The following is a 27,505-nucleotide window of genomic DNA, read 5'->3' on the forward strand; positions in this document are numbered from 1 at the left end:
GGGTATCCGTAGAAATGTCTATTCGTGCTTGTCGTAGTGTTCCTTTTTGAATGTGTGACACCACCAGTGCACTTAAACCAGCATAATAAAATACAGACCTGTTTGGTTTTAATCATCATTAATTCTCCATTATGAACGTCCAACCTTCAAACCCCAATAATCCCGTTGTGTTTTTTGATGTGACGATCGGAGGACAGGTAAGAGCTGCCACTTAACCACTTCATGCAGCTAATGCTAACCGCTAAGCTAGCTAACTAACCATGGACTACAAGCGCGTGTAGTGTACAGTGGATCTTATCTTTACTGGGTTTCTTAATTATTATTTTCTTGTTCGTTTATTTATTTTATGCAGCTAAACTGAACTTTTTATTTTGATTAGCGTGACACTGAAGTGGGAAGCAATGCTAGTTATATGCTATTAGCACACTACTACGTAGCTGATAAAATAAAGTCTGTGAGCTGGAGGTTTGTGCAAAGCAGCCGGTTGCAAAAGTGTTTTCCAGGTTGTGTAAAACATTCAGCTTCTTCTTTTCACTGTTTACAGAGATTTATAACCAAGTCCTTACAGGGAAAAGTAGCCAAAGAACTTTTCAAAGTGTCGCTTAATGACGCCGTAGAGTAATTTCCATACTGCTCATTTGCATAGCAAAGTAGAATTTAAATCAGTGGTTTTCAACCAGTGTGCCTCAGAGATTGTACAGTGTGAAGTAGGAAATGATCCAATTACATTTAATAAGTAAAAAAAAGATTATTTAACTATGAAGGATGGATGGATTGGTTGATGGATGTAAGGACAGATTATGGAATAATGGATGGATTGAATGGTTGATGGACAGATGGATGGATAGATTGATTGCTGGATATATAAATTGATTGTTGGATGGGCAGATTGGATAGATGGATGGATGGATTGATTGTTGGATGGAAGGGCGGATGGATTGATTGGTGTATGGAAGGGTGGATGGATAGATTGATTGGTGGATTGATTGATGGATGGATGGATGTATTGGTGGATAGTGGGATGGATGGATGGAATGATTTGATTGATTAATAGATGGATGGATGGATGGATTGATTGATTGATTGGTGGATCAATTGATAGATGGATTGATTGGTGGATGGATTGATTGATTAATTGATTGATTGGTGGATGGATGGGTTGGTGCATGGATGGATTTATGGATGGATGAATTGATTGGTGGATGGATGGATGGATGGATGGATGGATAATTGGATTGGTTGGTGGATAGATGGATGGATGGATGGATGGATGGATTTGTGGATAGCTGTAGGTCTGCGACAAACGATTATTTCGATTATTGTTTAATCGGGTGTTTGATTGTTTTTGTTTTTCCGATTAATCTGATAAAAAGCTGAAAATTGTAGATGTTTTGATGCTTAAACTATATAAAACCTAAATTCAGTGTATTTATGTCTAAAAGTGTACTTAAAAATGCAAAAGCCTCATATTTCATCTGTGACACCAGTGTGTTTTCTTTTCATGTGCTTGTGCGTCACTGTGGTACTTCCATCCCACACAAGCTCAGCTCAGCTTTGCATCTCTTGCAGGTTACAGTCTTTTTTTTTTTTTTGCGGTTGATATAAAATGCTCCCATGCCTTGGATGGGGACGCACACTTTTTCCAGCTGCCAGGTAACACAGGAGAAATGGGTTTAGTTTTCACAGATATACTTGTATGTAATTTTGGCAATAAAATGAAAAATTTTCTATTAAAGAAACAAATTACTTGTTCATTTTAAGAGACCAGTCTGAATTTAAAAAATACTTCTTACCTGATTATTTGATTAATCGATGGAATAATCGGTAGAATACTCGATTACTAAAATAATCGATAGCTACAGCTGTAGTTTGTACTCGTAGTTTATACAATATCAGTATTTTTCCATTCGATTTATTTTGACTTTAGTTTGCTCACATTTCTACCTCATGATTTAGTCTCTATAATAAATTTGGAGGTCTTCATGACCCTGTATGTGTTCCCTCTAATCACATCCTCAAGGTTTTAGTTTCTGATTTCTGGACGCTCTTGATAAAGGAACTATTCTAAGCCAGAGATGTAGATTTTAAATATTTATCTTTTTCCTTCCGTAATCAATTTTGTGTGTGGGTCTGTGTGTGTGTGTTGCATGAATAGTGGTTGTATTTAATTTAAAGGGCATATACACATTCTCTCTTCTTAATCAAAAGGTGTCTATTTATGCCATGAAGATTTGTACAGCAAATGTGTGTTTTAGACTGTTTGGCTAAAAGTTGGTGGACTATCATTGATCTGATGATGTTTTCAGTATAGAGATATTTCATAGTCTTGGGTATAGTCTCTGTGTTGTCATATTGCAGTAGTATAAGTGGAATACTTATCCTTGACACACAGACTCAAACATGTATGTTAAAGACTGGAAACAAGTGTACTGAAAGTCCAGCGACTTTAAGATCAAATGTTTTGTGCATGCTGAAAAGCTTCTCTGCTCGTTATGGCTGTAAAAAGTGTTTTTTTTGAGCTGCCATAGTCTTCCTGGTAGCTCAAGCCAGCCTGGTCATACTTCTCTGATCTCCCATATCAACATTTCTTTTAAGAAACCTCGACAATACAAGGTTTTTACTGGTATATCACGTGATCCGTTCACCCAAGATGCACATAATGCATGTAAACCCGCTGTTTATGGGACTTTCCTCAGTCCACTCTTTTACATTTACTGGCACTAACGCTTTCATTCTTCTGGGGAAATGTTTCACAAAATGTTTTGAATTGTGGTGGTGATGTGTGTTTATTCAGCCATAAGGGTTTTAGTAAAGTCAGGTACTGATGGAGGGTGAGGAGTCCTGAGGTGCAGTCTGTGTTCCAATCCCTTCCATTGGTGTTCAATAGGGTTGAGGTCAGAGCTCTATAGCAGACCAACCTGTGTAAACCATATCTTCATAGATCTCACATTGTGCACATGGGCATTGTCATTACAAGGGAAGAACCACATATGGCTGGAAATGTCAGATATCCAATACTTCCCTTTAAGTAACAGCTTTTTTCTGACGTGGAATAGGTAATTACATCGCAATATTACAAACGCAAGGGATTTGGTTCCAGCTTTTGTTTTTAAAAGCTACTGTATATTCGGCATTTTAATGATTGTAATGAAGAAATCTCAAAACCCTAGATTTCATCACAGCCTTAATTAATTACATTATAAAAAAGAATAATTTCAGGCATTAATCTTAGACCATGATGTCATTCGATATGACAAATTCTACACTGTAGTTAAAGTTGCCAAATAATTGTTCTGAGCAAATAATGTTCCTCAGATGCCATGAGCTGTTAATGATTGACTATTGCACTGTAGTACAGAAGATCTGATTTTATTGTCTCTTATGTTTTTCATATACAACATGTAAAAGAAAAAAAATACTTTTTCTGCTTCATATAAACAAATAATGTACACTGCAGACCTACTGAACATGCAGATGTGCACTGATGTGCTGATGAATGTAGACTCGGATATCTGGCTCTGGTGCTCGCTGTCTGTTTTCGTTTGCCTCGAGTGTAACGTTGCACAGTCTTTTGTTCTCACACCGCTGCCTTTCTTGCAGTACTGATATTTCTTACAAAATATGTAAACACAAAGGGGTATTTTGCTACTCATGTCCCTGGAAAGGTCAAATACAGTTAAAAACAGTTAAATGCAGGTCACTCTTTTATAGAGACACTTCACCAGTACTAAATAATAATTTTGATAGATTTCAAGGTCTATCTAATGTACAATATGTATTCAACTATAAAGTTTTTGGTAAGCCATGAGTAAATATTGCAGAGGTTGGATTTTATAAAGTGCTGAAAACTTACTGATTTTTTCATTTATGGCAACCAGCTTTTAATTTTTATTTCTTAATAAATTTTTTGGTTAACACTACCAACATTAAAAGAAAATAAATCCTGATTGATGCTGATATACTGTCCAGAAGCATCAGTCATGCATTATATGGACAAAAGTATTGGGACACCTGACTTTCCCAGCAATATGCGGTTTTTCCTCAAACTTGGAAGCACAAAAACTTTTAGAAAGACAAGACCACAGTGCACAGTGCCAGCTCCATTTTTTTTTCCAGCAGAGTTTTTTTTGATTAATAAAATGCATCATAGTACAAAAGTGTAAATCAGACGCACCAACATTTATTTACATTCCGACTGTTGTATGTGACTCTTCCTATGTAATGAGACGAAAACAATTTTGACATTGCATTGTACAGTACACAGATGTACAATGTTTCTTAGGGATACATTTCTATAATTAAAAATGTGTCTCCATTTCTGGAACGTGGCTTTAAAAGGACGTCTGTGGGTAAAAGTATGATACAAATAAAATCGAATGTATTGGTGGGACAGGGTTAGATTTTTAACTAGATATATTTTTATACTTGTATTTTATTATACATAATTAGTTGAGTGAATACCATTATTTTAATGGTACACTTATTTAAGTAAATATATCTTTTATAAGTAAACTCTTACCATCTCTGACAGAAATATGTGTATACATATGCAACTTAAGTCATTGAAATTATTTAATAAAAGTTGTATAAAGTCGCTTTTGTAGCTTATACAGTAAGAAACAGTAATGCAACAGATACAAATATGGCAGGTTTTTTTTTTTTTTTTGGTACAAAAAAATAAACTGAACACACATTGTAATATGCATAAAAAATACTCATAATATTTAAAATATATTTTTCATTAAAAAGTCAGAAGTATGTTGCTTATAAATGCTAAACTCATAAAACATCATTTATTTAGAAAATCTATGGCTAGGCTTTAAGGCACTGTATCACAATCAATTAGTAAATTACTAATCGAAAGAAAATCAGATTTACACCCCAGGTTTTAGTCTTTCCACACTTTCTACTTAAATTGGTAGTGTCAAAATATACAGTAAATAACCCAATTTTTTTTTTCTTTTCGGCTTCTCCCGTTAGGGGTCGCCACAGCGGATCCTCCGCACGTTTGATTTGGCACATGTTTTACGCTGGATGCCCTTCCTAACGCAACCCTCCCCAATTTATCCGGGCTTGGGACCGGCACTAAGAGTGGCTGGGGATGGTTCCCTGACCGGGAATCGAACCCGGGTCGCAGCGGTCGGAGCGCTGCATCTTAACCACTAGACCACCAGGGGACCACAGTAAATAACCCAATATTTTGAAAAAACCCTTCTTCTTTGCCAGATTCAGATACAGCAACAATTAGTTTCTTCCCAGTTTTGTGCCAGACCGGATCAGACAAGTAAACTTTTCAAACAGTATCTTTACTGGTAGTAATTATTTTAGAGTCTGGAGAATTGGAGAATCCTCAGTCTTTTCATCATGGAGTTCAGTACTGACTGTAAACTGACAATTTTCTTCACTCAAATACCAGTAAAAGCACCATGGACAGATGTCATCTGGCAGTGTGCAGTAAGGTCCATGCTTATTGCTTTTGTACCAGAAAGCCACGCCAACCAGTAAGCTGTTGGCGCAGGCGGTCCAGAGGAGATTGACGCTTACGTAGGCTGGCACTGCGAATCCTAAGATATTGCAGACCGTGCTCATCAGCAGGTAAGGAATCCAGTTCAGAGCAAAGCACAGAACAAGGCTGATAATAAGAGGAGGCCGATCCTGCTGGTTATCATTGTGCGTTGCGTCGACAGCTCCTGATTCAAGTTTTTCCAGATTCTTAGAAAAGACCAGATCACTCATAGAAAGTGAACCGGACCAATGTTTTGATAGTCTGTTAGCTAGGCGAACCCAGTGTGGAAGTTTTGTGCAGTGAAACAGAAGTACAAAGCCTACTATGAAGAACAGATTTAAACTGAAGTTATTAACTGCTACAGATCCTTGTACAGAACACCCAAAAGCCTTGACACCTTCTTTATACTGAATAGTCAGCAGGTCTGATTTTGTGTAGCATGAAGAGAAAAAGCAAGCCAGTGTCCAGATCAGCAGTACTGCCATGCAATGGACAATGGTCCTGGCTAATGACCTTTTACCAAAGCCTACATGTTGCTGAAAAACACAGTCTAAGGCTCCTGCTAGAAGGACAGGCAGGGGTAGCAGGGAGTAAACTGTGGCGCTGTGGGAAAGACTGAAGCACACAACTTCATGGGTGTCTTGGTTCTGCAGAAACAACCATGCCCAGGAGATGGAGCAGATCAGCAAGAGATCCGCCAGGTATATCGAGATGCTGAAAATACCAAGGAGTGTCTTTGGAATGCTCCCCAACCAGAAGGATAAGACTAGCGTGTTCAGAGCCACTTTGGAAAGAAGGAGCAGCAAGTATTGCAGGGTCAAATCGTATGTGCAGGTTTCATTTTCTTCCTGGAGCACTGCCATCATGTGCCCTGGGAAATAGTAGTCCAGCATTGTAGCATCAGCTTGAGCCATTTCGGATGCACACTCTAGTGGATAAATGATAGTCAGAAGAGTATTAGTTATTTGAAGCGAACTTGTGAAACCAATCAAGGCAAGGCTGAGCTCTGCCTACCGAAATGATGCAGACGAGGCTTGTAACGGTTTAATCATGCATGATCTTACCCTGTCACGCTATCCGGTGCCATTTACTCCGATTACAAAATAAAGCAAAACATGAGTAAGCAATTGTGTTCACTATGTTCTTGCCATGGTCATTACTTTACCTGTATTCAAGTTTTCTTTGGTGATATTGTAGCTCCTGATTTCAAGACCCATTTGTATAGAACAGCAGGTGCTCACCATCAAAAACAGTTTGTTGTGTAAACACTATTACAAGTTAGCTAACAGACAGGCAAAGAGGTTTACTGCACCCAAACATATCCATGCAATTCTGTAGGAAATTATATCCTCGTGCAACCGGTTCTCTAAACTGTCTCTGGTTTTCCGCTCATTCTTTTGCCAGTCGTCACAACATATTCATGTAGTTTGGGGCTTAGATTGTGCAAAATGGATACAACATGTGCCTAAACATGATTGCATTATCTGCATATGCTTATCTTGGGGGAATAATACGTAATGTTTCGCAGTGTACTTTGCCCGAAATGGACGATCTTGCTGATTGAGATGAAATGAAAGGGACTATGGACTTATTTTTTTTTAATGAATAAATTCTTGTTCTTCGATCAAATTCTGGCATTTCAGATAATCATTCAAAACTGAAGTAATTTTTGATTTTTTTTGCAAATTATTTTCATGCAAAAAATTTATATAAAAATCAACCAATGCATTAGCGATATTTTTGGTAACCTATTTCCAGAATATATCTACGTACTCTGCACTTTCTCAGTCAAATGGAATCAGATAAAGTCTTGAATATGTACATGTTAAAAAAAGAAAGATTCCTACAGAGAATATAGTGAATAGTGCATTGCATTTGTCCCCTTTACCTTTAAGCTTTTGTTTCCCAGTTGTCCCCTTCTGCTGAAGATATTGAGCTTCCTACCCCATCAATATTGAAGCGTGTTGGTTGGACGCTACTGAAGTGTTCTTCAACCGAGCCGCGTTGTGAGTTGTTTAGCACAGACACTCCTTCCTTTAGCTCTACCCAGCCTGTTCCACCTGTAATCCAAAGCACACAACTGCTTCTCACCACACCTGCCATTGTGTGGCTTCACTGGGTCCTAAAGTAACACCTCTACTCCTGTTTCTTCAACGTAGCTTTTGCAACCAGGGTTACAGACTCCATATGGAAAAACAAACGATGCCCAAAAGGGAATTCTAGGAATTGTTATAGCATCTATATGTGCATTAAAAAAAAATTCCATTTCTTTTCTGTTTCTGTTGTTACCTGTGGCAAGAGTTATTTTGAATGTTCATCAGTGGAAGGCTCATGTGCAAATAAAGCACTGCTAAAATGCAAAAATATCTTCTAAAAAGAAAGTGAAATCGGACGAACAACAACCAGCGCGTCCACTAATTAAAGGCATAAAAATATTGAAAGATGCACACAAATAAATGTTGAAGAATTATAATATTAACAGATTAATTTAAAACAGGTTGTTCTGGAAACTTACAGAACAAAAGTGGTGAGGGGGGAAAAAAAGCTCCTCGACCTGAACGTGACTGAAACCAGACCTGAAATCATTCTCCCCTAGGTGTGAATTTCTTTTCATGGCCTCAAAGTAAATTGGAGACTTTAAGAAAAAAATGAGAGACATATTGTTTTGTACACATTTCATACTCTTAAATATTACTAATACTTAGATCGTGTGCAGCAGAATGCTCCGGACTGCTATTATTATTATTTATTTTTTTATTTTTATGCATTGAATATTAAGCTCGGGTTTTGTATTCCACATACACAGTATACCAAATAAAAACATGTCATTACTAACCGGCCCATGGTGCATAGACTGAGAAAGAGCAAGAGTAAACAAACATACATTAAGAGCTAAGGTGGGATAAATATGAGGTTGAACTGGAAGTAATGAAATGATTCATTTTATAGGCTATAAAACACCAGTCATAGAAACGCATGGGAAGTGAGAACACAGAAACGTGCAGAAAAGGTCCACGCTGGAGCAAATATGTCCATTTAGTGCTGAGTTTCATGACTGATTAGATTCTAGTTTCATCTGTTTTGTTCGTGTTGTTTAACGCTGGTGTCACAGGCTATAATCATATCAAATATTTAAATGGCTGCTGACTGTGATTCTTTTATCATGCAGTGTTCAATTATAGTAATTGTATGTGATGAGAAATCCAGTGTAGATGTAGTGAAGACAGACGTTGGGCTCAGAATGCAAAACAGGTTTTCGAAGATGCAGTTGCTTTGTGTTACCTCAAAGACTGTGCTATTTTGATATCATGAGAAACAGGTTTTGGGGTGTTTGGAACTTGATCTGTTGGCCATATCATCTAGACATACAAAGCAGGAAAGCAAGCAAAAGGCAAACGACTTAATTGTGCAGCGGCAAACCCTCTTTACATTTTCACTGACGCCCCTTTCACCGTATAGTCCGATGTCATTCTTAACCGAGGTCAGAATAAGACCAACGTGTCACAAAAAAAAACACCAGAACTTTATTAGAGGATAAAGATTGAACGCCATTGAAGAGCACTTGGTAATTCATGGGTTTTTCTCTAAAATTCACACTTTGGGTTAATAAACGTTTTTCTCCTTGATAAAAATGAAAACTAGTAGCAACCAGTGAATTGGAGTCGATCTGACAACTTGTCCAAGTGCAGGTCAAATTAATAATAGATTTTCTCAATTGTAAAGTGTATAGAGCAGCTGAAGAAATCATGTTGTCATCCATATATCCTAATGTTGACATGACTGTGCACGAGTGCGCTCCCTGACTCACCTTATTGTACAACAGGTTGTGCACTTGGACTAAAATAAGCTTAACATATATCCCGCGAGGTTGCCTCAGGTTGACTAACGCTGTCATATTTCCAGATTATAACTACAGAATGCTTTGGGTGTGACTTTGGTGTGAACCCTACACCATTTTAATTGGTTTGAAAAAAAGACCTTGATTCTATGTAAAGCATGTGCCATTATTTGGAAGAGCAGGCAGAACTCCTGAATAAGTCATTAACTGTCAGATGCTGGATGAGTAAAATAAAATTTATATAATCTTGCGATTTATTAAGGCTATGTGTAGGCGTAATCATTGCGTATCTCATACAAGTCTGTGTGAATCTGTACCTGACCAAATCTGCTTTTAATTAGTACATCAGCATATCGTGCTTGAATCTCACTCTTTATCGATAAGAAGTGATTTCAGCTCTGAGATTCTCTGTTGGGGTGAATTTCTGGGTTTATTTCCACTCACTTAGTGATATTATATTAACGCTTTTGTGTAAATGGATTTGTGTAAAAGACTGAACAGACTGCCCCTTGCTGAGTGCACACGGCTAAATAATTCTGCCGCTACTCGTTTCTTCTGACTCAGAATCAGTTCGTGTTGGAGTGTGTAGATCAGGGGTCACCAACCTTTTTGAAACTGAGCTACTTTTTTTTTTGTACCAATTAAAGTAAAGGGCTACCAGTTTAATACACACTTCTGAAATAACAAACATGCTCAATTTATCTTTGATTGTATGTTATTATTAATTATGAATGATATTCATCTATGTAAAGACACTGATCATGTTAATGATTTCTCACAATAATTATCAACAATGATTTAACAAGGTAGGTAACAGATAAATATCAATATGCAAAACGTTATTTTTTATAACTTGTATAAACTTCTATAACTATATATAAATGTATACCAATGCAAGTGTGATTAAAAAAATTAGATGCAGCTCACTGGTAAGTGGCGCTATGGTGAGCTATATTCAGAAAAGGCCCACGGGTGACTCGTGGTCCTTGCGGGTGACTCGTGGTGCTCGCGGGCACCATGTTAGTGACCCCTGGTGTAGACTAAGATCGGCCGCCGTTAAAATAGCGCCGGAGTGAGCAACAAAGCGTCAAAGGGTTCAGTTTGAATTGCAGCTGCAGGCATCGAAACAGTTTGCTGGAATAAAGAGAGGCATAATTAATGCCTTAAGCAGTTGCATCATGGTGTAGTGTTTGCAGGCTTTCACAAAAACGAAGCAAACATTTAGTTAGGAGGAATGGTCTCGCTGTTTGTTCAGCTGTTTTTGTCCTCCAAAGTCGCTGTTACCACTTTTACACCAATTCCAGTTTGTTCACAAATTAACAAGTTCTTAAATAAAGCATTACATTCTCTTGTGTGTTTGTACATTTTGGTTTGTACAGCTTTGTTTATTCCAGCCATCAGCGAGTCCTTCATTTGGATCGTCTTACTGTTCTATATATGCAGTTATCTTTCACTGTATTTTTTTAATTTTGGCTTGCAAATATCAGTGAAATACGGTAATCCCCCGCTTTACCGCGGTTCGAATCTCACACCCACGGTTTATCGCGGACTTACATTTGCCACATCATTTGTTTGGACGATTTTCCCGGTCTCTCATGGACAGCACGATAGACCAAAAACCTTATAGGGAATAGTTTTTATGGAGTTTTATGTTGAAATTATGACATTTATTAATAAAAAATATAATGATTAATTTGAAAATGAAGTCAAATGTTCATAAAGTACAGAAAGTAAAAAATGCGGTGACGTGTATCTAACTCCGCCCCTTTTTTTTTTTTACATTATAAGACACTTCAACCAATAAACAAGAAGAGAAACTACACATAGGCTACACTACTGCAGAACTGTAAATGTGTTACAGTGTACTGTATTTCTACGAATTTACACAAAATTATATTATGATAATTATATTGCTATATTCTTGCTAATGTTATCTGTGTGTGTTTAAAGTATGTGGGAGGATTTGCAGCTTCAACAATAAAGAAATAGCGTTCTTTTCGTTTATTGCAGGTGGTTTTGGAACGAAACCACAGCGATAAATGGGGGATTACTGAATCACATTACCATATATTAAGAGTTTGTGGACATCTGATTATATGATTTGTATGTGTTTTTCTGTGAGGAGACCTTGGGTGCAGTCAATTAATCCTAAAGATCAGTGGGGTAGAGGCCAGGGCTCTATAGCAGGGCACTCAAGATTTTCCACTCCAAACCATGTAAACCATATCTTTATGGAGCTGGCTTTGTGTATAGAGGCTTTGCCAGACTGGAAAGGTTTCTTAGAAGGTCTCCTAGTTTGAGTGATAGAATATAAAAATGTGTGACTCCAACTTGACGGTAACAGTTTTGCGAAGACTGAGATTGTCAACAAGTGATGATGGACTTGATGTCCTTATTGACAACATTTAAATTTTCATTGAATTACAACTTACATCTTTTGATTTTAGCAATTTTTGGTTGCTGTATGACCGATGTTTTGTGGCGTTTTGTGAAACATCTGTCATATAGTAACCTTTAAATTATGGTCTCGCACAAAAATGTGGTCACCACATTGGGGAATTTTGTGGGGCAGTGCATTCACTTCTCACTTAGTGATTACTAACTTAAATTATGTAGAACAGATAATTCTACAGCATTTAAACTTACATTGACAAATATACATAGAAGAAGAAGAAGATCTAGCATACCTGGGTATATCCATGTGCAGTGCTTTAAAGATGAGAAATGCATTTATCAGCATTTACTTGATGGTCTGTTTTCTCTGACAGTTTTCTCTCCTTAGCTGATTCTAAAACATTCTCTGTACTCTAGTGAATCTCTGATCTTGCTGTAGTACGTACGTGTACTTTCAATCTTCACAGACAAATAAGTCCTTTTCCATGACCGTGCCGACTGTCCCCCCTCAAGCCCACACGGCTCAATGACACTGTGCTTGTCTTGGTCTAGTTTTAATTGATGGGAGTGTGTAGGCCAAAGAACATGCCCTTATTCAACCTACTTTACAATGGCAGCACCATTTACATTTGCATTCATGCCATTTGACAGATGCCCCATTTTAAAGCAACTCACAATGATTTCATTTATACAACTGAGCAGTTTAGGGTTAGGCTGAAGCTTGATGGTGCGGAGATTTAACTTGCAACCTTCCAACAAGAAGTTTAACATCTTTACCACATAGTGACAATTTCCCAACTACAATTAACAGTGAGCCCAATGTGTATGTGTGGCTCGGTTTTAAACTGACTGATGTTTGTTTTTACAGGATGTAGGAAGAATGAAGATTGAGTTGTTTGCAGATGTTGTTCCTAAGACTGCTGAGAATTTTCGGTATGTTAAACGATTTAATAACAGGTTCACAGCAGAGCTGACACAACTGGGTTCACAAGTTGATTCAGGATATACATGTTCTGTGTGCAGTCTGTTTATTAGTCATAGGCTAATATGCAGTACACACCTCATACTCCATCTACTCCCTCAGGGAAATTAATGTCAATTCATGAAGCAAATCACGAATATTTAGCTTAGTACTGATTTCACGATGTATGAATCAAGCATAAAAATGATTCATATTGTATATTCGTTATAGACTCACAAATCACCTTTATTACATTTTGTACATTCGTGCAATTATCCAATTCGCTAATCACGTGGAAACGATGCACTGTATAAAATCATAGAGATGCATGTCACAAGTTCCAGTTAATATTCACATCAAACATCAGAATGCAAGGGATCTCAGTGACTTTGACTGTGGAAACTGACATTTTCATGCAAAGCAGAGTTTACACACAACTGTGCAGAAAGCAAAAAACATCTATTGAGTGGTGGGTCTGCAGGCAGTTCTAGCTTATTGGTGAGAATGTTCAGACAGTTTCACCCTGACAGGAAGGCATCGGTAACTCAAACAACCGTACTATAAAACCATATAATAAGAATGTATGCACAACACCTCGTACCTTGAGCCAGATGGACTACACTAGCAAAATATTACATAGGGTTCCACGCCTGTTAGCCAAGAACAGGAAACTGAGCCTGCATTGGTCACCATCTGGGTTAGTCGATGATCACTTGGTCAGTAATGGATAATCGATGGTTTAAAAAAAAGGCAATGTGATCAGCTTTTGATGTGATTATTTAAAAAGGGTCTTGGCATGTTACATGGATGATTTTTTTTGCATTACACTGCTGCTACTGAACTACTGCTGTTCAGGAAGATTTTAGTAATTGAGAACCATTTTTAACTTAGAAATAGAATATGAATAGAAGTTAATTTATTTCTTAAGCTCTTTACTATTAGAGAAGTTTTTTTTTCTAATTGACAGTTAGTTTGTAAACCCTTGTGTGTTTATATATATATATATATATATATATATATATATATATATATGTGTGTGTGTGTGTGTGTGTCTCAGTGTGTTTTTTTCACATAATTCTCTTGTGTATTGTCTTGCAGGCAGTTCTGCACAGGGGAATTCAGGTAACCAGGTCTAATTGCTTTGTACTCGGTCTCAGGAGAACTTGTCTAAGAATTGGTGTTATTTTAGACCAGGGGTCACCAACCTTTTTGAAACTAAGAGCTACTTCTTTGGTACCGATTAATGTGAAGGGCTACCAGTTTGATACACACTTCTGAAATAACAAATTTGCTAAATTTACCTTTAATTATATGTTATTATTCATCATTAATTAGATTCTTCTATATCTAGTCATCTATATTTTAATATTGTCATTTTCAAATTCACACACCTGCGATTTAAAAAAGAATAGCAACAATAAATATTAGATGCAGCTCACTGGTAAGTGGTGCTATGGTGAGCTTTTTTTTTTTTTTTTTTAGAAAAGGCCCACAGGCACCATGTTGGTGCCCCCTGTTTTAGACTATATTGAAGCCTCTTTTTTGCGACTAACACAAAGTTTTGCTTAATCCATTTTGACTAACGCAGTAAAGATCAGATGTTCACTAACTCTTTTGGTATTTGATTTAGTCAGACTAGGAACCTGTGTTTTTATTTTAAACTTGTTTCTGTTTCTTCGATCTATTACCTTCATTTGCATCATACAAATCGTCTCCAACAGGAAAGACGGCGTCCCGATTGGATACAAAGGATGCACGTTCCATAGGTAAGGCTGTATGTAGGGCTATGTATTTTCTTTATCATTATTGTGATCGATTTCACTGAACAAATCATTTCACTACAATAATAATAATAATAATAATCACTTGTTTCTTCAAACTTTTTACATAAAACACACAAGTGGCCTCACAGCTCAGTTACTGTTTGCGGAATTTCAAATGTTCTATCTGGTCTCCAGTTTCCTCCATTCACCTTCCAGTTCCTAAAAACATTGAAATGATTCTCAAATCAAATCGCCCCTGTTGTGTGAATGAGTTTGTGAAAATGTGCACGTGAAGCACTGAGATGGACTGCTGGGAAGCTTCTCACCACATGCCTCGTTTTATCCAGGATGGAGCTGTGGCATTTTTGGGATTGAAACTCATGAGTTCCTAAAACGTACCACAAAATCTTTTCTGCTGCTCGTTTTTAACATCTTGAAAGCAATAATAAATGAAAGAGCAGCCACTGAGTACAATCTTATGACTTTTTTGTTGTTTTATCAAAAATCTGTCCATTCCTTTGCTTGTGAAAATGTTTAACACTCTTTATGAGACTGAGTAATTCTGGGTATTCTTTAAGGATATACAGAATAATGGAAGCCTGTAAAGAGATTTTGATCATGTACCTGAGCAAATTTACTCCCAAAATGACAGTTGGTGCAAATTTAAACATTGACATTGAAATCTATCCATATCAAAGAGAACGCTTTACTTCCTTGTTGGTTGCACTGTGTCTCCAACAAGAGGCTCATTGTTGTTCAAAGATCAAATTAAGTATAGTCACAAAAAAAAAAAAAAAAAAAGCTGCAAGGTTTTGAGTAACAGGGTGGAGTCATGAAACTGAGTTCACACATGTGGGTAGTGTAATATTAATGGTAGTGAGGCGAGAAAAAGAGGTAGTGTGCATTTTGGAAAATACCTCTGTAATATATCCTTCTCAATAGGAACTGGAATGAACGGGAAAAATTTCCTGAAAGCATACAGAAAGCAAGGTTTTTGGCTCGGAGTATAGCAATTATGAGAAAAATTGAGTTTTGTAATCCAGTAAGTGTGGTTCATTGGGACGATAATGGAAAGTGACATGTATACTAATAAATTGACAGAACTGATCTGAGGGATTTAGGACGCAGCATAATTAAAGAGGGTGGAGTTTAAAGCCGTTTAAGTTTGATGGAGGAAGTGGCATGGAAGCTGAGATGTTTGTGGTCGGGTGCGTGTCTGTTCAAGACAGCAAGTAAAAAAAAAAAGCAATTAAAAAAAAAAACTGATTGGGCAATAAAAGAATGGAAAATGGAGACATTCCATTTGTCCCAAGCATGCCAGGTATAATCCTTATTTGCATAGCTACCTGTGACATGCGCTCAAGGATGTATTAGGGACGTGTTGGGATCTGCAAGAAGGTATTGTGGGTTAGTTCTTCACATAAACACTTATGTCGATGACAGATAAGCTGCCAAATACACAAACAGCTATAATGTTAAAACCTGCCTAATACAGTGCTGTGAATAAGTGTTTCTTTTTTTTTTTTTTTTTTTTTTTTTTTTGCATGTTTGTTACACTAATGTTTCAAATCAACAAAATAATTTAAATATTAGTAAAATATAACAAGTGAACACAACATGCAGTTTTTAAATGAAGGTTTTAATTATTGAGGGGGAACTAAATAAAAAACTACGTGGCCCTGTGTAAAAAAAGTGTTTGTCCCCTAAACATAACTGGTTGGGCCACACTTAGCAGCAACAACTGCGATCAAGCGTTTGCGATGATTTGCAGTGAGTCTGTTACAGCGCTGTGGAGGAATTTTAATCACTCATCTATGCAGAATTGTTGTAATTCAGGCACATTAGAGGGTTTTCGATCATGACGCCTTTTTAAATTCATGCCACAGCATCTCAATAGGATTCAGGTCAGGACTTTGACTAGGCCACTCCAAAGTCTTCCTTTTGTTTTTCTTCAGCCATTTAGAGGTGGACTTACTGGTGTGTTTTGGCATCATTGTCCTGCTGCAGAACCCAAGTTTGCTTCAGCTTGAGGTCACAAACAGATTGCCGGACTTTCTCTGTCAGGATTTGTTTGGTAAACAGCAGAATTTATGGTTTCATTTATCACAGCAAGTCTTCCAGGTCCTGAAGCAGCAAAACACCCACAGACCATCACACTACCACCACCATATTTAACTGTTGATATGATGTTCTTTTTCTGAAATGTGGTGTTACTTTTACACCAGATGTAACGGGACACACGCTTTCCAAAAGGTTTTGTCTCGTCAGTCCACAGAGTATTTTCCCAAAAGTATTGGGGATCATCAAGATGTTTTCTGCCAAAACTGAGACGAGCCTTTATGTTCTTTTTGCTCAGCAGTGGTTTTCGTCTTGGAACTCTGCCGTGCAGACCATTTTTGTCCAGTCTCTTTTTTTTATGGTGAAGTCATAAACACTGACCTTAACTGAGGCAAATGAGGCCTGCAGTTCTTTGGATGTTGTTCTGGGGTCTTTTGTGGCCTCTTGGATGAGTCATCGCTGTGCTGTCGGGGTAATTTCTTTAGATCTCGGCATGATGTCTAGCTTTTGAGAATCTTTTGGTCTACTTCACTTTGTCAGGCAGGTCCTATTTAAGAGATTTCTTGATAGCAAACAGGTGTGGCAGTAATCAGGCCTGTGTGTGGCTAGAGAAATTGAACTCAGGTGTGATAAACCACAGTTTTAACACAGGGCCATGTAGTTTTGGATTAAGTTTTTTCCCCAATAATAAAAACCTTCATTTAAAAACTGCATGTTGTGTTCACTTGTGTTATCTTCTACTAATATTTAAATATTGAATATTTGAAATTTGAATATTTCAGATCATCAAACTAAAGTGTCACAAACATGCAAAAAAAAAAGAAAAAAAATCAGGAAGGGGGCAAACACTTTTTCACACCACTGTATATTATAAAACTCCCCATGGTCCTGCCAAAACATCTCTGACTCATGGCAGAGACCCTGGCAACAAGATTGTAGCATTAGTCCTGTGAGTTGTGGTCTGGGACGTCCATGGATCAGATTAGTTTGTCCAGCACATACCAGAGATGCACAGTTGAATTGAGATCTGAAAAATCTGGAGGCCAAGTCAAGACATTAAAATCTATTTCCATGTTCCTGAAACCATTCCTGAACATGGTGCATTATCATGCTAAATACCAATAGTGAATACTATTACCAGAAAGGGGTGTACCTGGTCTGCAACAATGTTTAGGTAGGTGGTAAGTGCCTAAACATACATGAATGTTTATGCTAGGTCCCAGGGTTTCCAAGCAGGACATTGCCCAGTGCACTGCACTGCATGCACCAGCTTGCCTTCTTTATAAAGTGCATCTCTTTCTCAGGTATAAGATGCACATGCATACACTGGGCCATCTACATATTGTAAACATGATTTATCAGGCAACCTTCTTCCAATCGTTTATTTCTGATGCTCAAGTGTACATTTTAGGAGCTTTTAGTGGTGGGCAGGAGTCAGCATGGGCAGATACAGCAAGCTGTACTGACACCTTTCTATCATGAACTTTTTTTAGCAAATTGTGCTACAGTAGCTCTATGGGATCTATGGGACCAGACAGGCTAATCTTTACTGTCCGTATGATCAATGTTTCTTGTGTGCCAATGAGCGTGTTGCCAATTTACCGGTTGTTGGACAACATTTAGGAGGTATCATTGCATATTGGAAACATCCTCTTATCGGTGTCGCTCCCATCCTCATGGTTGCCCATTTGTTTCTCTGTCGGCCCATCAACTTTGAAGTGTTTACTTGCTGCCTAATATATCCCATCCCTTGACATGTGTCACAGTACGAGGACAATGTTATTCATTTCACCTGTTATGTTTGTTTGGATATAATGTTTCTAGCCACATACTAGAATACATTGTATTATACTGACTTGTTTTATTTTCTTATCCTCTCAATACAGGGTGATTAAAGACTTCATGATTCAAGGTGGTGACTTTGTAAATGTAAGTTTGAACTGTTTTTTTTTTTTGTTTTTGTTTTCAAGCAAATAGGCAGGACCTGTAATTCAGAAAGTACACAGCAATTGTTTGACCTGTGAATTTGTACAAGTGACCATGTGTTTGCACTCTGGGTGCGGTAAATCCTCTGACAGCCTCAATATGTTGATATTTTTATGTTGCACTCGGTACCAAAATGAGCATTTCACTGTAGATGTAGAGCAAATTTTTAAACCATAAAGCGTTAGTTCAAGTTTTAGTTTGATTTGTTATTAGGCTTCTAAAAAAGGCATTGTAATGCGGCTTGTAATTCATGTGAGAATTCTAACAGAAACACAGTGTTACACTTAACACATCCTGTAACTTTGGATCTTCTACAGACATAAACATCCATACTGGCCATTAAATCCCAATACTAAAAAAATAATATCTTTATTCCACCCATATTGATGAAGCCTTTAAAATGTTGTTTGGGAACACAATTATCCCATAAATGCACATTTAAAATACCTGTATGTTAAAAACACTTTCACATTCTTGAAGCAAATTAATATACACTTTGACCTCCCATATTCACATTTCTTTAGGTTTCTGCAGCCCTGCAAGTACATTCTAATTTTACTCATAGATACTGTGAATATTAGCCCTCAATCTGTGAAAATTTCATTTCAATAAACACTATATTTATTAGAACAACATTTGGGAGGAGGAGGAGGAGCTTTAAGGACAGGATTCAAGCTTTTGAGTTTCAAATGGTGTAATTACTTTTAATTTAAGTTTTAATTGTCCATTGTTCATATAAAAATGGGTCAAATTGTCTGTGTGAACGCTATAAAACAGACCAGCCACGGCATGTGTTTCAGTTATGTGCAACTTTAAATAGTTTTTGCCAATCAATATTTGATTTAAGTCTTAATTTTTAAATCATGGGTTTGGTTTGTTTATACTGAATCAATATTTTGAATAAACACACAAGATACGTTCACAAACTGGGCTATTGACACTCTGTTAGGTCAGGTGACTCCTACTGCTAAATGAGGTCATTTCACCCTTAGCTTCTACAGGGTAACTGGGTATCTACAGTAACATGGCATGATTAATGTTTAGTACGGCATCCAACAAATCCAGTGCTAAACACTAACCATGCCATAAGAATTTTTTTTTTTATTATTTGTTTGTTTTTGAGAAAAAAAAAAAGGGAACGTTTCTAGAATGCAACTGATAGGAGGGATGTAAGCATTAATATATAATTTAATGGCTTATATTATATTTCTTTGATCAACAACAACATGGAAATCTGGGGACTCGATGAAAACTGCTCTGATAGTTCCATGTCATTTGCAACATGAAGAAGTGTAAAATATATTTGATTAAAACATCAGAGATTCGAAACATATTTAAAACAAAAGTCTCCTCTGTTTAAGTATACTGTATAGACAAAAGTTTGGATACCTGAACATAAGATTCTTATGTGATTAAAAAAAAAAACGCCCATTTCACATTTAGTCCCCATTTAATGTTCTAATAGCCTACTCTTCTGGGAAGGTATTCCACTAGATTTTGGAGTATTGCTGTGGAGATTTGTGAGGTCAGGTACTGATGTAGAGTGAGGAGGCTTGGGTTACAGTCAGTTTTACAGTTTATACTAAAGGGTAATCAGCAGGGTTGAAATCAGAGCTCGAATGCAGGTCGGTTAAGATCTTCCACTCCAACCCATGTAAACCATATGTTCATGGAACTTGCACAGGAGCATTCTGGAACAAGTTTGTGTCTCCTAGTTCATGTAATTAGTACATTGAATGCTACCCCGTCCAAAGACATCCTATACAACCGTGTGCCTCCAGCTTTGTGGTAACATTTTGGGGAAGAACCACATATGTGGTATATTTGTCTTTATTGTGTATCTTTTTCCCACAGTCTGGGTTTATTAATAAAACTGGATTCTTAATTAAATGTCTTAGGATAATTTAGATTGTACTTGAACACTTGTGTCATGGTTGCCAAAATCGTTTAATACTGAAATGTTGCCCGTCAAAACAAAGGCAGAGCCGGTCAAACTGGTAGAGTGTATATAATACCTGCTGTAGAGCTCTGAATTGGAACGCTGACTGCACCCCAGGCCCCCTCACTCCACATCATTGCTTGACTTTACTTGTTGCTTAATGAGCGCAAATCTCTTCCCAAAAGACTGGAGGTTAATTTAACAGCAAATGGGGTTTAAATGTGAAATGGGATGTTTTAAAAAGCAATTTCTTAAGCTTTTGTCCATACAGTGTAGTAGGTGCTTAACACGTATAGACTTTGTAAATGTCTCCATATGCATGAAATAGCTTTTACCCCCAGGAATATTTTGTGTATACTTAATATAGATAAATAGTATAGATATAGAGCTGTCTGAATGTCCTCTTTCACCCTCTAGTGTTCAAAATCTGATGCAGCTGGGTTACTTGTGTGTGTGTGTGTGTGTGTGTGTGTGTGTGTGTGTGTGTGTGTGGGGGGGGGGGGGGGGGGGGGTATGAATCTCTGAACTCTCACTCCACCATGTGTTCTCCCAGGGAGACGGCACAGGCATCTGCAGCATCTACAGAGGTCCATTCGCAGATGAAAACTTCAAACTAAAGCATTCTGCTCCAGGCCTGCTGTCTTTGGTACATAATCACACACATTTACACATTGTTTTAACATGTCCATTGTAGTGGACCATCATACACAATGGTTCAGGAAATGCTGGAACGTTCTGACTCTTTTCGAATGCGAAATTGTAAAACATTTCTCACCTGACTGCAGCAGATAATTTGGGGCTGTTGTTTTAAAAGTGATCGTACTGGTGTGAGTGAGAAAGGCAGCGTGATATTGCACAAGAGAACGATCTGTCATCTTAATTTTTGTGCTTCCTCTCCCACAACACTGATTACGTTCACAATACGTTAAAAAAATAATTCTAATTTATACCAGTAAGACTTGGACCAGGATGCTATGAATAAAGAAGTAACTTGCAAATGCTTTACAGAATGCTTTTCCCTCACATTGTTTTAAAGCAAACATTAAAAAAAAAAACATTATACTTGTTAAATTTTTTAATTTACTGATTAAATAGAATTACTAATACAGAAATACAATACCAACAATTCAGAGCTTTCAAATACATGAAAGCATTTTATTTATTTATTTACTTATTATAAAATTTTTTTTACATTGAAGGTCTAATAAGTTCAGGTCATGAGATAATATTTATTATATTAATATTAATGCGGTCAGGAATTCCTTGCTGGCAGTGGCCATATGAACCATATGGGGCATGTTTTAAAAGACGAGTGTAAAAGTGGTTTCTGAATTACATTGGATTGTGCACATTTACATGATTTGTAGAGAAACAAAATATTCTTTATACAGAAAATTTCTGATTCCCGATAAGAAACTTGAATGTTCAAGTGGAGACCATTATTTATGTAATTTAGAGGTCATATGATGGTCTTTATAGAAAGTTTCAGGGAAATTTTATATTATTATATTACAGCTTTATGATTTACTGGTCCCCTGGTGGTCTAGTGGTTAAGATGCAGCGCTCTCACCGCTGCGACCCGGGTTCGATTCCCGGTCAGGGAACCATCCCCAGCCACTCTCAGTGCCGGTCCCAAGCCCGGATAAATTGGGGAGGGTTGCGTTAGGAAGGGCATCCAGCGTAAAACATATGCCAAATCAAACGTGCGGAGGATCCGCTGTGGCGACCCCTAACGGGAGAAGCCGAAAGAAACTTAACTTAACAGCTTTATGATTTACCATTAATTTACTATATACAACTATATACATATCATTTTATTTTTCATTTCATTGGAACTTTATGTATTATTAGAGATCTAATATCCCTTTGTACTGTGATTTTTTTTTTTTTTTTATATATATAATTTTTTTTTTTTATTTCACATCTTGGAAGTCACATATTTTTACTCAACCTGTGGTGAGTGTTTAAGGGTTTTCAGCTCTGAATCTTATTAACATTCCTTTATTCCCTGTTTTTCCTGTTCCACAGGCAAATAGTGGCCCAGGAACAAATGGTTGCCAGTTTTTCATCACCTGCACAAAATGTGACTGGTTAGACGGGAAGCATGTAGTGTTCGGTGAGTACACAGTGACTGTACTTTCCTGGTGACCATACGGTGTATATTGTTGTTTTTTTCTACATTGGGCAAAGTAAAGTATATTTTATGCAAACAGGAATCAATTAAACCCGATACCAGATTAATGGCATTCCAGAAATCTGTTGAACTGTTTCTTATTTATTTCTTTTCATTGCAGGCAAAGTGGTGGATGGTTTGCTCATCATGAGAAAAATTGAGGTGAGTTGTTGATTTGAAATCATAAACCAAGCCCTTACCCTGGATATAGGTTAGCGAGTCAGACAACATTTGCCACATGGATATACTTATGACCCTGTGTTTTGACATTAAGAATGAATTTGTGCAGCATATGATGCCATTTGGTGAGCAACATAGGTTTGAAGCATTAGTCATTTCCACTGGCTCCGACTGTGAGCTCAGGGCACAGAATGCCAGCCTGATTTACACTGTATTTACACTCCCACCAGGGGACGCACAATTGGCATTTTGTTACACTCAAGCTGCCTTACTTCCTGAAAGTAATATGATCTTAAATAAATGCCAGATTAAGTAGGGATGCATTGAAGCACTTAATTTCACAGAAGAGTACAAATACACAGCTTTGCATGTTCCAAAAATTATAAACATTATTATAATCAGGTTGCTATTATAGGGAAGATGATGTAGCAGCTCCGCATAATATTTTTTCAGAGAACAACTTTAATCTTAGTGCATTTACATCAGTGGTAGTGACCGTTGATTAGCATGATAACGTATATAAGGCTTATGTCCTTTAGTATTTATGGTATTGAAGGTTGGACCATTTTGAGAAAGAGTGTAGAAGTAAAACCAGTAAATGAGTATGGTGTTGGACCATACCTGATCAACTTGATATTATATTTGTCCCTGATATTTACTGCTTGTCTGTCTGTAAACTGTGACTGAAATCTATGACCTCTGACATCACACCTCTGTCTTCAGAGTTGACTTGAATCCTAACTGCGATTTAGTTTTTCCTTTTTTTCTTTTTTTTTTACATTTTGTGCTGTTTCTTGGCAGTCGAAGTACATTTGACATTTTGGTTGTGACCACAACGTTTGCTTTTTTAAATACCGGTGAAAACAAGACGAGTCATATTCCCGTCTTCAGATCTGCTTTGTTAAATTCTTTTTGCTTTGACAGTTACTGGACGATGGCATGCTCATCAGGTTAATCAGAGTCCGAGACTATTTGACTTGCTATTAATGGATAACTAAGCAACAGTAGATAAATTGTGCTTCTGTAAATAATTTAATCTAAAAGCTGTGAAAAGAATGAGAACATTTACAGTATTTATTTTACTGTAATTAAATCATTATTTTATATTTACATGTACAGCATTTGTTTACGCCCTTATCCAGAGTGAGTTACAATTATCTTATCTATACAACTGAGACGTTGAGGGTTCGGGGTCTTGCTCAAGTGCGCAGAAGCAGCAACTTAGTGGTGCTGGGGTTTGAACTCGCCACTCTTCGATCAGGCATCCGATGTCCTAATCACTGAGCTACCACTTCTCCATATTTTAAAATAAGTAGAATAACTACTTTACTGACTGAGTAGTGCTGTGTACTTTCTTAGTGTTAATCATTCTGCAAGCGACCTGGCAAAAAATTAACACAAGATTACTATCTTTTAATGTGATGACTTACTAGCAAAAAGTTTTGCAGGAAATGTTTTTTCGGTGGTTGCAAACAAACCTACTCATTTGTAATTTTTTTAAGTAGAAATCCTTTACTTGGGGTTTTTTGGGGTGAATTTTACTCAGAGATTTGCATTGTGAGTGACGAAGATGGATAGGATTAGAAATGAGTTTATTAGAGGGCAGCGCATGTAGGATGTTTTGGAGACAAGGTGAGATTGAGAAGGTTTGGACATGTGTAGAGGAGGGACATGGGGTATATTGGTAGGAGAATGCTGAGGATGCAACCACCAGGAAGGAGGAAAAAAGGAAGACCAAGGAGGTGGATGTGGTGAGGGAAGACATGCAGGTAGTTGGGTTAAAAGAGGCAGATGTAGAGGACAGGGGGGTATGGAGACGGATGATCCGCTGTGGCGACCCCTAACGGGAGAAGCCGAAAGAGGAAAACGAAAATAATCCAGAAACGTCAGACATTATTGTTATTGGGAACAACTCCGACACATTTTGAAAGCAACACAGCTTAATACTCACTCATGAGCTCACTAGGTTAATGTGGGCTACAATAATGGCATTGTGGAATCTTTACCCAGCAGAATACCACCTGAGTTTTAGTCTATATATTTAAACAGAGAGTAAAGTAAAGGCTATCCCCATTTAAACTTTTACAAAGGCTGCTGGAGCACTTTGTTAACCAAGTTATATCATGAAATCTGACCTTAGGTGCTCAGTAGAGGAGCATTTAATATGCATAACAATACCAGGTGTAAACAGCAGCTCTCCTCTCCGTCTCAGCTGTCCACGAGCGATCAGATCACCCGAGGTGGATTTTAATGCCAAGAAGTGAACAAGGCCACTGTGGAGTGTGATATTGGATGATTATTAGCTTTTTTCCATCACAGTGGCACAGCTTAATCTCTATCTCATACTGCCTTTATTACACAAAGGTGTCAAATTCTCTATTCTGATTGGCTAAAAGGTGTTGTACTTAAGCAGCATGTCTCTGTGTCAGTGCAATACAAATAACTGTAGATAGATTTATAGCAATGTGCTTGTTATAAGCTGTTGTAATTTCAGATGAACACTCAGATGAATCACTCCCACTGGTAAAGTGGACAGAAATTCAAGAATACCAAGTGTGTTTTAAGCAATTTTATTGTGACAAAATAAAAAATGTGATTTCACATTTTTAAAGAATCTGTCACACTTTTTTAAGCCACGTCGTGGAATGTTTGTAGGATTTATATAGAATATGCAAACATAACCAGCAAATAAACCGATTCAATCCGAATTAGGGTCACAGGAAAGTCAAATGTGGACAATAGTTTTTCTTTAAAAGCTTACTTCTAATTAATTTGTATTTAAGGCTATTTTAGATTAAATGAGTAAGGAAAAAGACACTATAACGCCTTCAAAAGTACATTTAAATGAATAAAAAAGTGTGCCCTGTTTTTTTTTATTTTTATTAATGATACTGGTATTGCTGACAAATTACTGATTAAATCACTTTTGGTGTGTCTTTATAAGCAAATAATAAACCTCATAGGTTCGAGAGATAACTCGACTTTGTCACCAGTTATTTTCCCAGAACAGCACACCCCGTCAATCCCCTGTAATGCACACTTAGCAAACTGTAACTTGGCCATTCTTTAAAGCGTCATTATTTCCTGGTGCTAGTTTATGCTAGATCATGAAGGTGACAGTTGCAATATCCTGACTAGTATTCTTAACTTTTATTTTACAGTTTTCATTCTTCACTAATCATCATTGCTCTTCTAACTTGTGCAAGAATGCTTTAATATTGTTAGTACAATTTTGCAAAAGTGTCTGTCCCTCATATATAAAAGTGCTTACTATGATCAAATTGTACAATCATGATTTCCCTTCATAGTAACTGTTTAGAGTCTGATTGGTTTTGGACTTCACTATATTCTTTCATCTCGCTTTCAGTTCCGTTAATAGGTTTTGGTCACATAAAAAAAATGTCTCTGGGGAGGGAAAACCAGGGGGGACATTTTTAGTATAAACTTTATAAAGGCTATTATGTATAAAAACCTTTCTTTATCCATGTGTTGCAGAACGTGCCTACAGGACCAAACAACAAACCCAAACTACCCATCGTCATCACCCAGTGTGGAGAAATGTGATTTTTGTTTTTCTATCTTTCTTTACAAACAGCAAATTTCTGACATTTTTGTCGTCTACTTTACCACGTCGCTGTGTTGCAGCATTTTCGTCACAAATTCCAACACAAATACCTGTGATGTCCTACCTATACATTTATAAATCTGATACAAAACCATGGCAAGATAAATACAGAAGACAAGTGTGTCCTGTTCTTCTTCAGGCATAGGAAGAATACTTTCATTGTCCACTTTTTGGATCGTTTTACAGTTAACTATTCACAATGTTGTCTGACCGCATTCTCTGCCAAGTATCCTGAATAAATTTCAGCTTTCTTTTTGTAAGAATCAGTTTCATTTATTCCTCGACTTTCCATGACTACGTGTTGTTAAAGCACCCAAATAAAATTGAACTAAAATGTTATTTTTTTAGCCAAAAAATTGTGCGAGCTCTACAAGTTCTGAAGCATTTAAAGCATCAGGAGTTGAAACCAAACCGATCCTTTATGCTAAGGCATGTCATTTAATGCCAGTTTCTGACTAGTGAAATTTCTATTGTCTCTGCTTCTTCTTCAAATCCACATCCTAACCTATCCGAAAGCCTCCCTCTATACCCACCATCATGGCCTATACCCCCATCCCATCCACACAAAAGAGCCCTTTCAGCAGAAGTGCTGGAAGAGCTCTGGTCTCGGCAGGAGGTTTCTGAGGGTCAATGTTAAAGGCCGTCTTTGTGCCGGGCCGTTAACAACAAGCTCTTCACACGCCGTCCAGCCACTCGGCTGCAGCGCCAGCACAACATTTACATGACAAAAGTGGAGGAGGTTGTGTGGGACTCGCACTGCCTTGACTCGATACCATCGAGTGTTCCAGTTTGAAATGCAATGCGGTGTAGTGTCTGGGTGAGGGGATGTGCATTTGTTTCTACAATGAAAAATCTGAATTCAGTCACAAGGTTAAAAATAGACACGGTTCACACAGTGCCATATTACTCTATGAACATGTCTGGCTGCTTAGATAACTACTGACTAGACGAAGTTTAGTTTCTAATTATATATACATAATATAATATATTTCAATTTTTAAAAAGTGTCTCAAGTTCAGCTTTGTCTGAGAGCACATCATTATTATTTTTAAGTAATAAGTAAGTACAGCCTCTCATGTACT

At 37.3% G+C, this 27,505-nt stretch overlaps 2 protein-coding genes and 1 long non-coding RNA gene across 4 annotated transcripts; 2 read left to right on the top strand and 1 right to left on the bottom strand.

Moving 5' to 3' along the window:
* On the top strand, positions 1-26,686 carry ppih (peptidylprolyl isomerase H (cyclophilin H)). The gene is made up of 9 exons (XM_083554704.1): positions 1-197; positions 12,607-12,671; positions 13,798-13,821; positions 14,421-14,465; positions 18,407-18,449; positions 20,999-21,091; positions 22,474-22,561; positions 22,740-22,780; positions 26,294-26,686. The coding sequence occupies exons 1-9, from the start codon at positions 132-134 to the stop codon at positions 26,360-26,362; spliced, it is 534 nt and encodes a 177-aa protein (XP_083410830.1). The 5' UTR covers positions 1-131; the 3' UTR covers positions 26,363-26,686.
* Positions 4,104-7,519, top strand: LOC310733458. Its single transcript, XR_014535752.1, has 2 exons — positions 4,104-4,936; positions 5,185-7,519. It is a non-coding gene; the product is annotated as an uncharacterized lncRNA (long non-coding RNA).
* On the bottom strand, positions 5,187-7,535 carry LOC310733450 (putative G-protein coupled receptor 160). Of its 2 annotated transcripts, none has more exons than XM_083554691.1 (2): positions 7,395-7,535; positions 5,187-6,434 (listed from the first exon to the last, which is right to left on the bottom strand). In XM_083554691.1, the coding sequence occupies exon 2, from the start codon at positions 6,418-6,420 to the stop codon at positions 5,320-5,322; it is 1,101 nt and encodes a 366-aa protein (XP_083410817.1). In that variant the 5' UTR covers positions 6,421-6,434; positions 7,395-7,535; the 3' UTR covers positions 5,187-5,319. The 2 variants fall into 2 exon arrangements, with proteins under 2 accessions (XP_083410817.1, XP_083410818.1); XM_083554692.1 differs by lacking the exon at positions 7,395-7,535 and adding an exon at positions 6,521-6,609.
* Positions 26,687-27,505: the final 819 nt, after the last annotated feature.

Source organism: Silurus aristotelis, assembly GCF_946808225.1.
Source record: "Silurus aristotelis genome assembly, chromosome: 11".
In the NCBI taxonomy this organism is placed as follows: Eukaryota; Metazoa; Chordata; class Actinopteri; order Siluriformes; family Siluridae; genus Silurus; species Silurus aristotelis.

Bases quoted from the DNA above. Each gene is read 5' to 3' on its own strand.
- ppih (XM_083554704.1), top strand. From the start codon at position 132: ATGAACGTCCAACCTTCAAACCCCAATAATCCCGTTGTGTTTTTTGAT. The intron at 13,822-14,420 runs GTAACCAGGTCT...CGTCTCCAACAG, and splicing joins TTCTGCACAGGGGAATTCAG to GAAAGACGGCGTCCCGATTG. The intron at 14,466-18,406 runs GTAAGGCTGTAT...CTCTCAATACAG, and splicing joins AAAGGATGCACGTTCCATAG to GGTGATTAAAGACTTCATGA.
- LOC310733450 (XM_083554691.1), bottom strand. From the start codon at position 6,420: ATGGCTCAAGCTGATGCTACAATGCTGGACTACTATTTCCCAGGGCAC.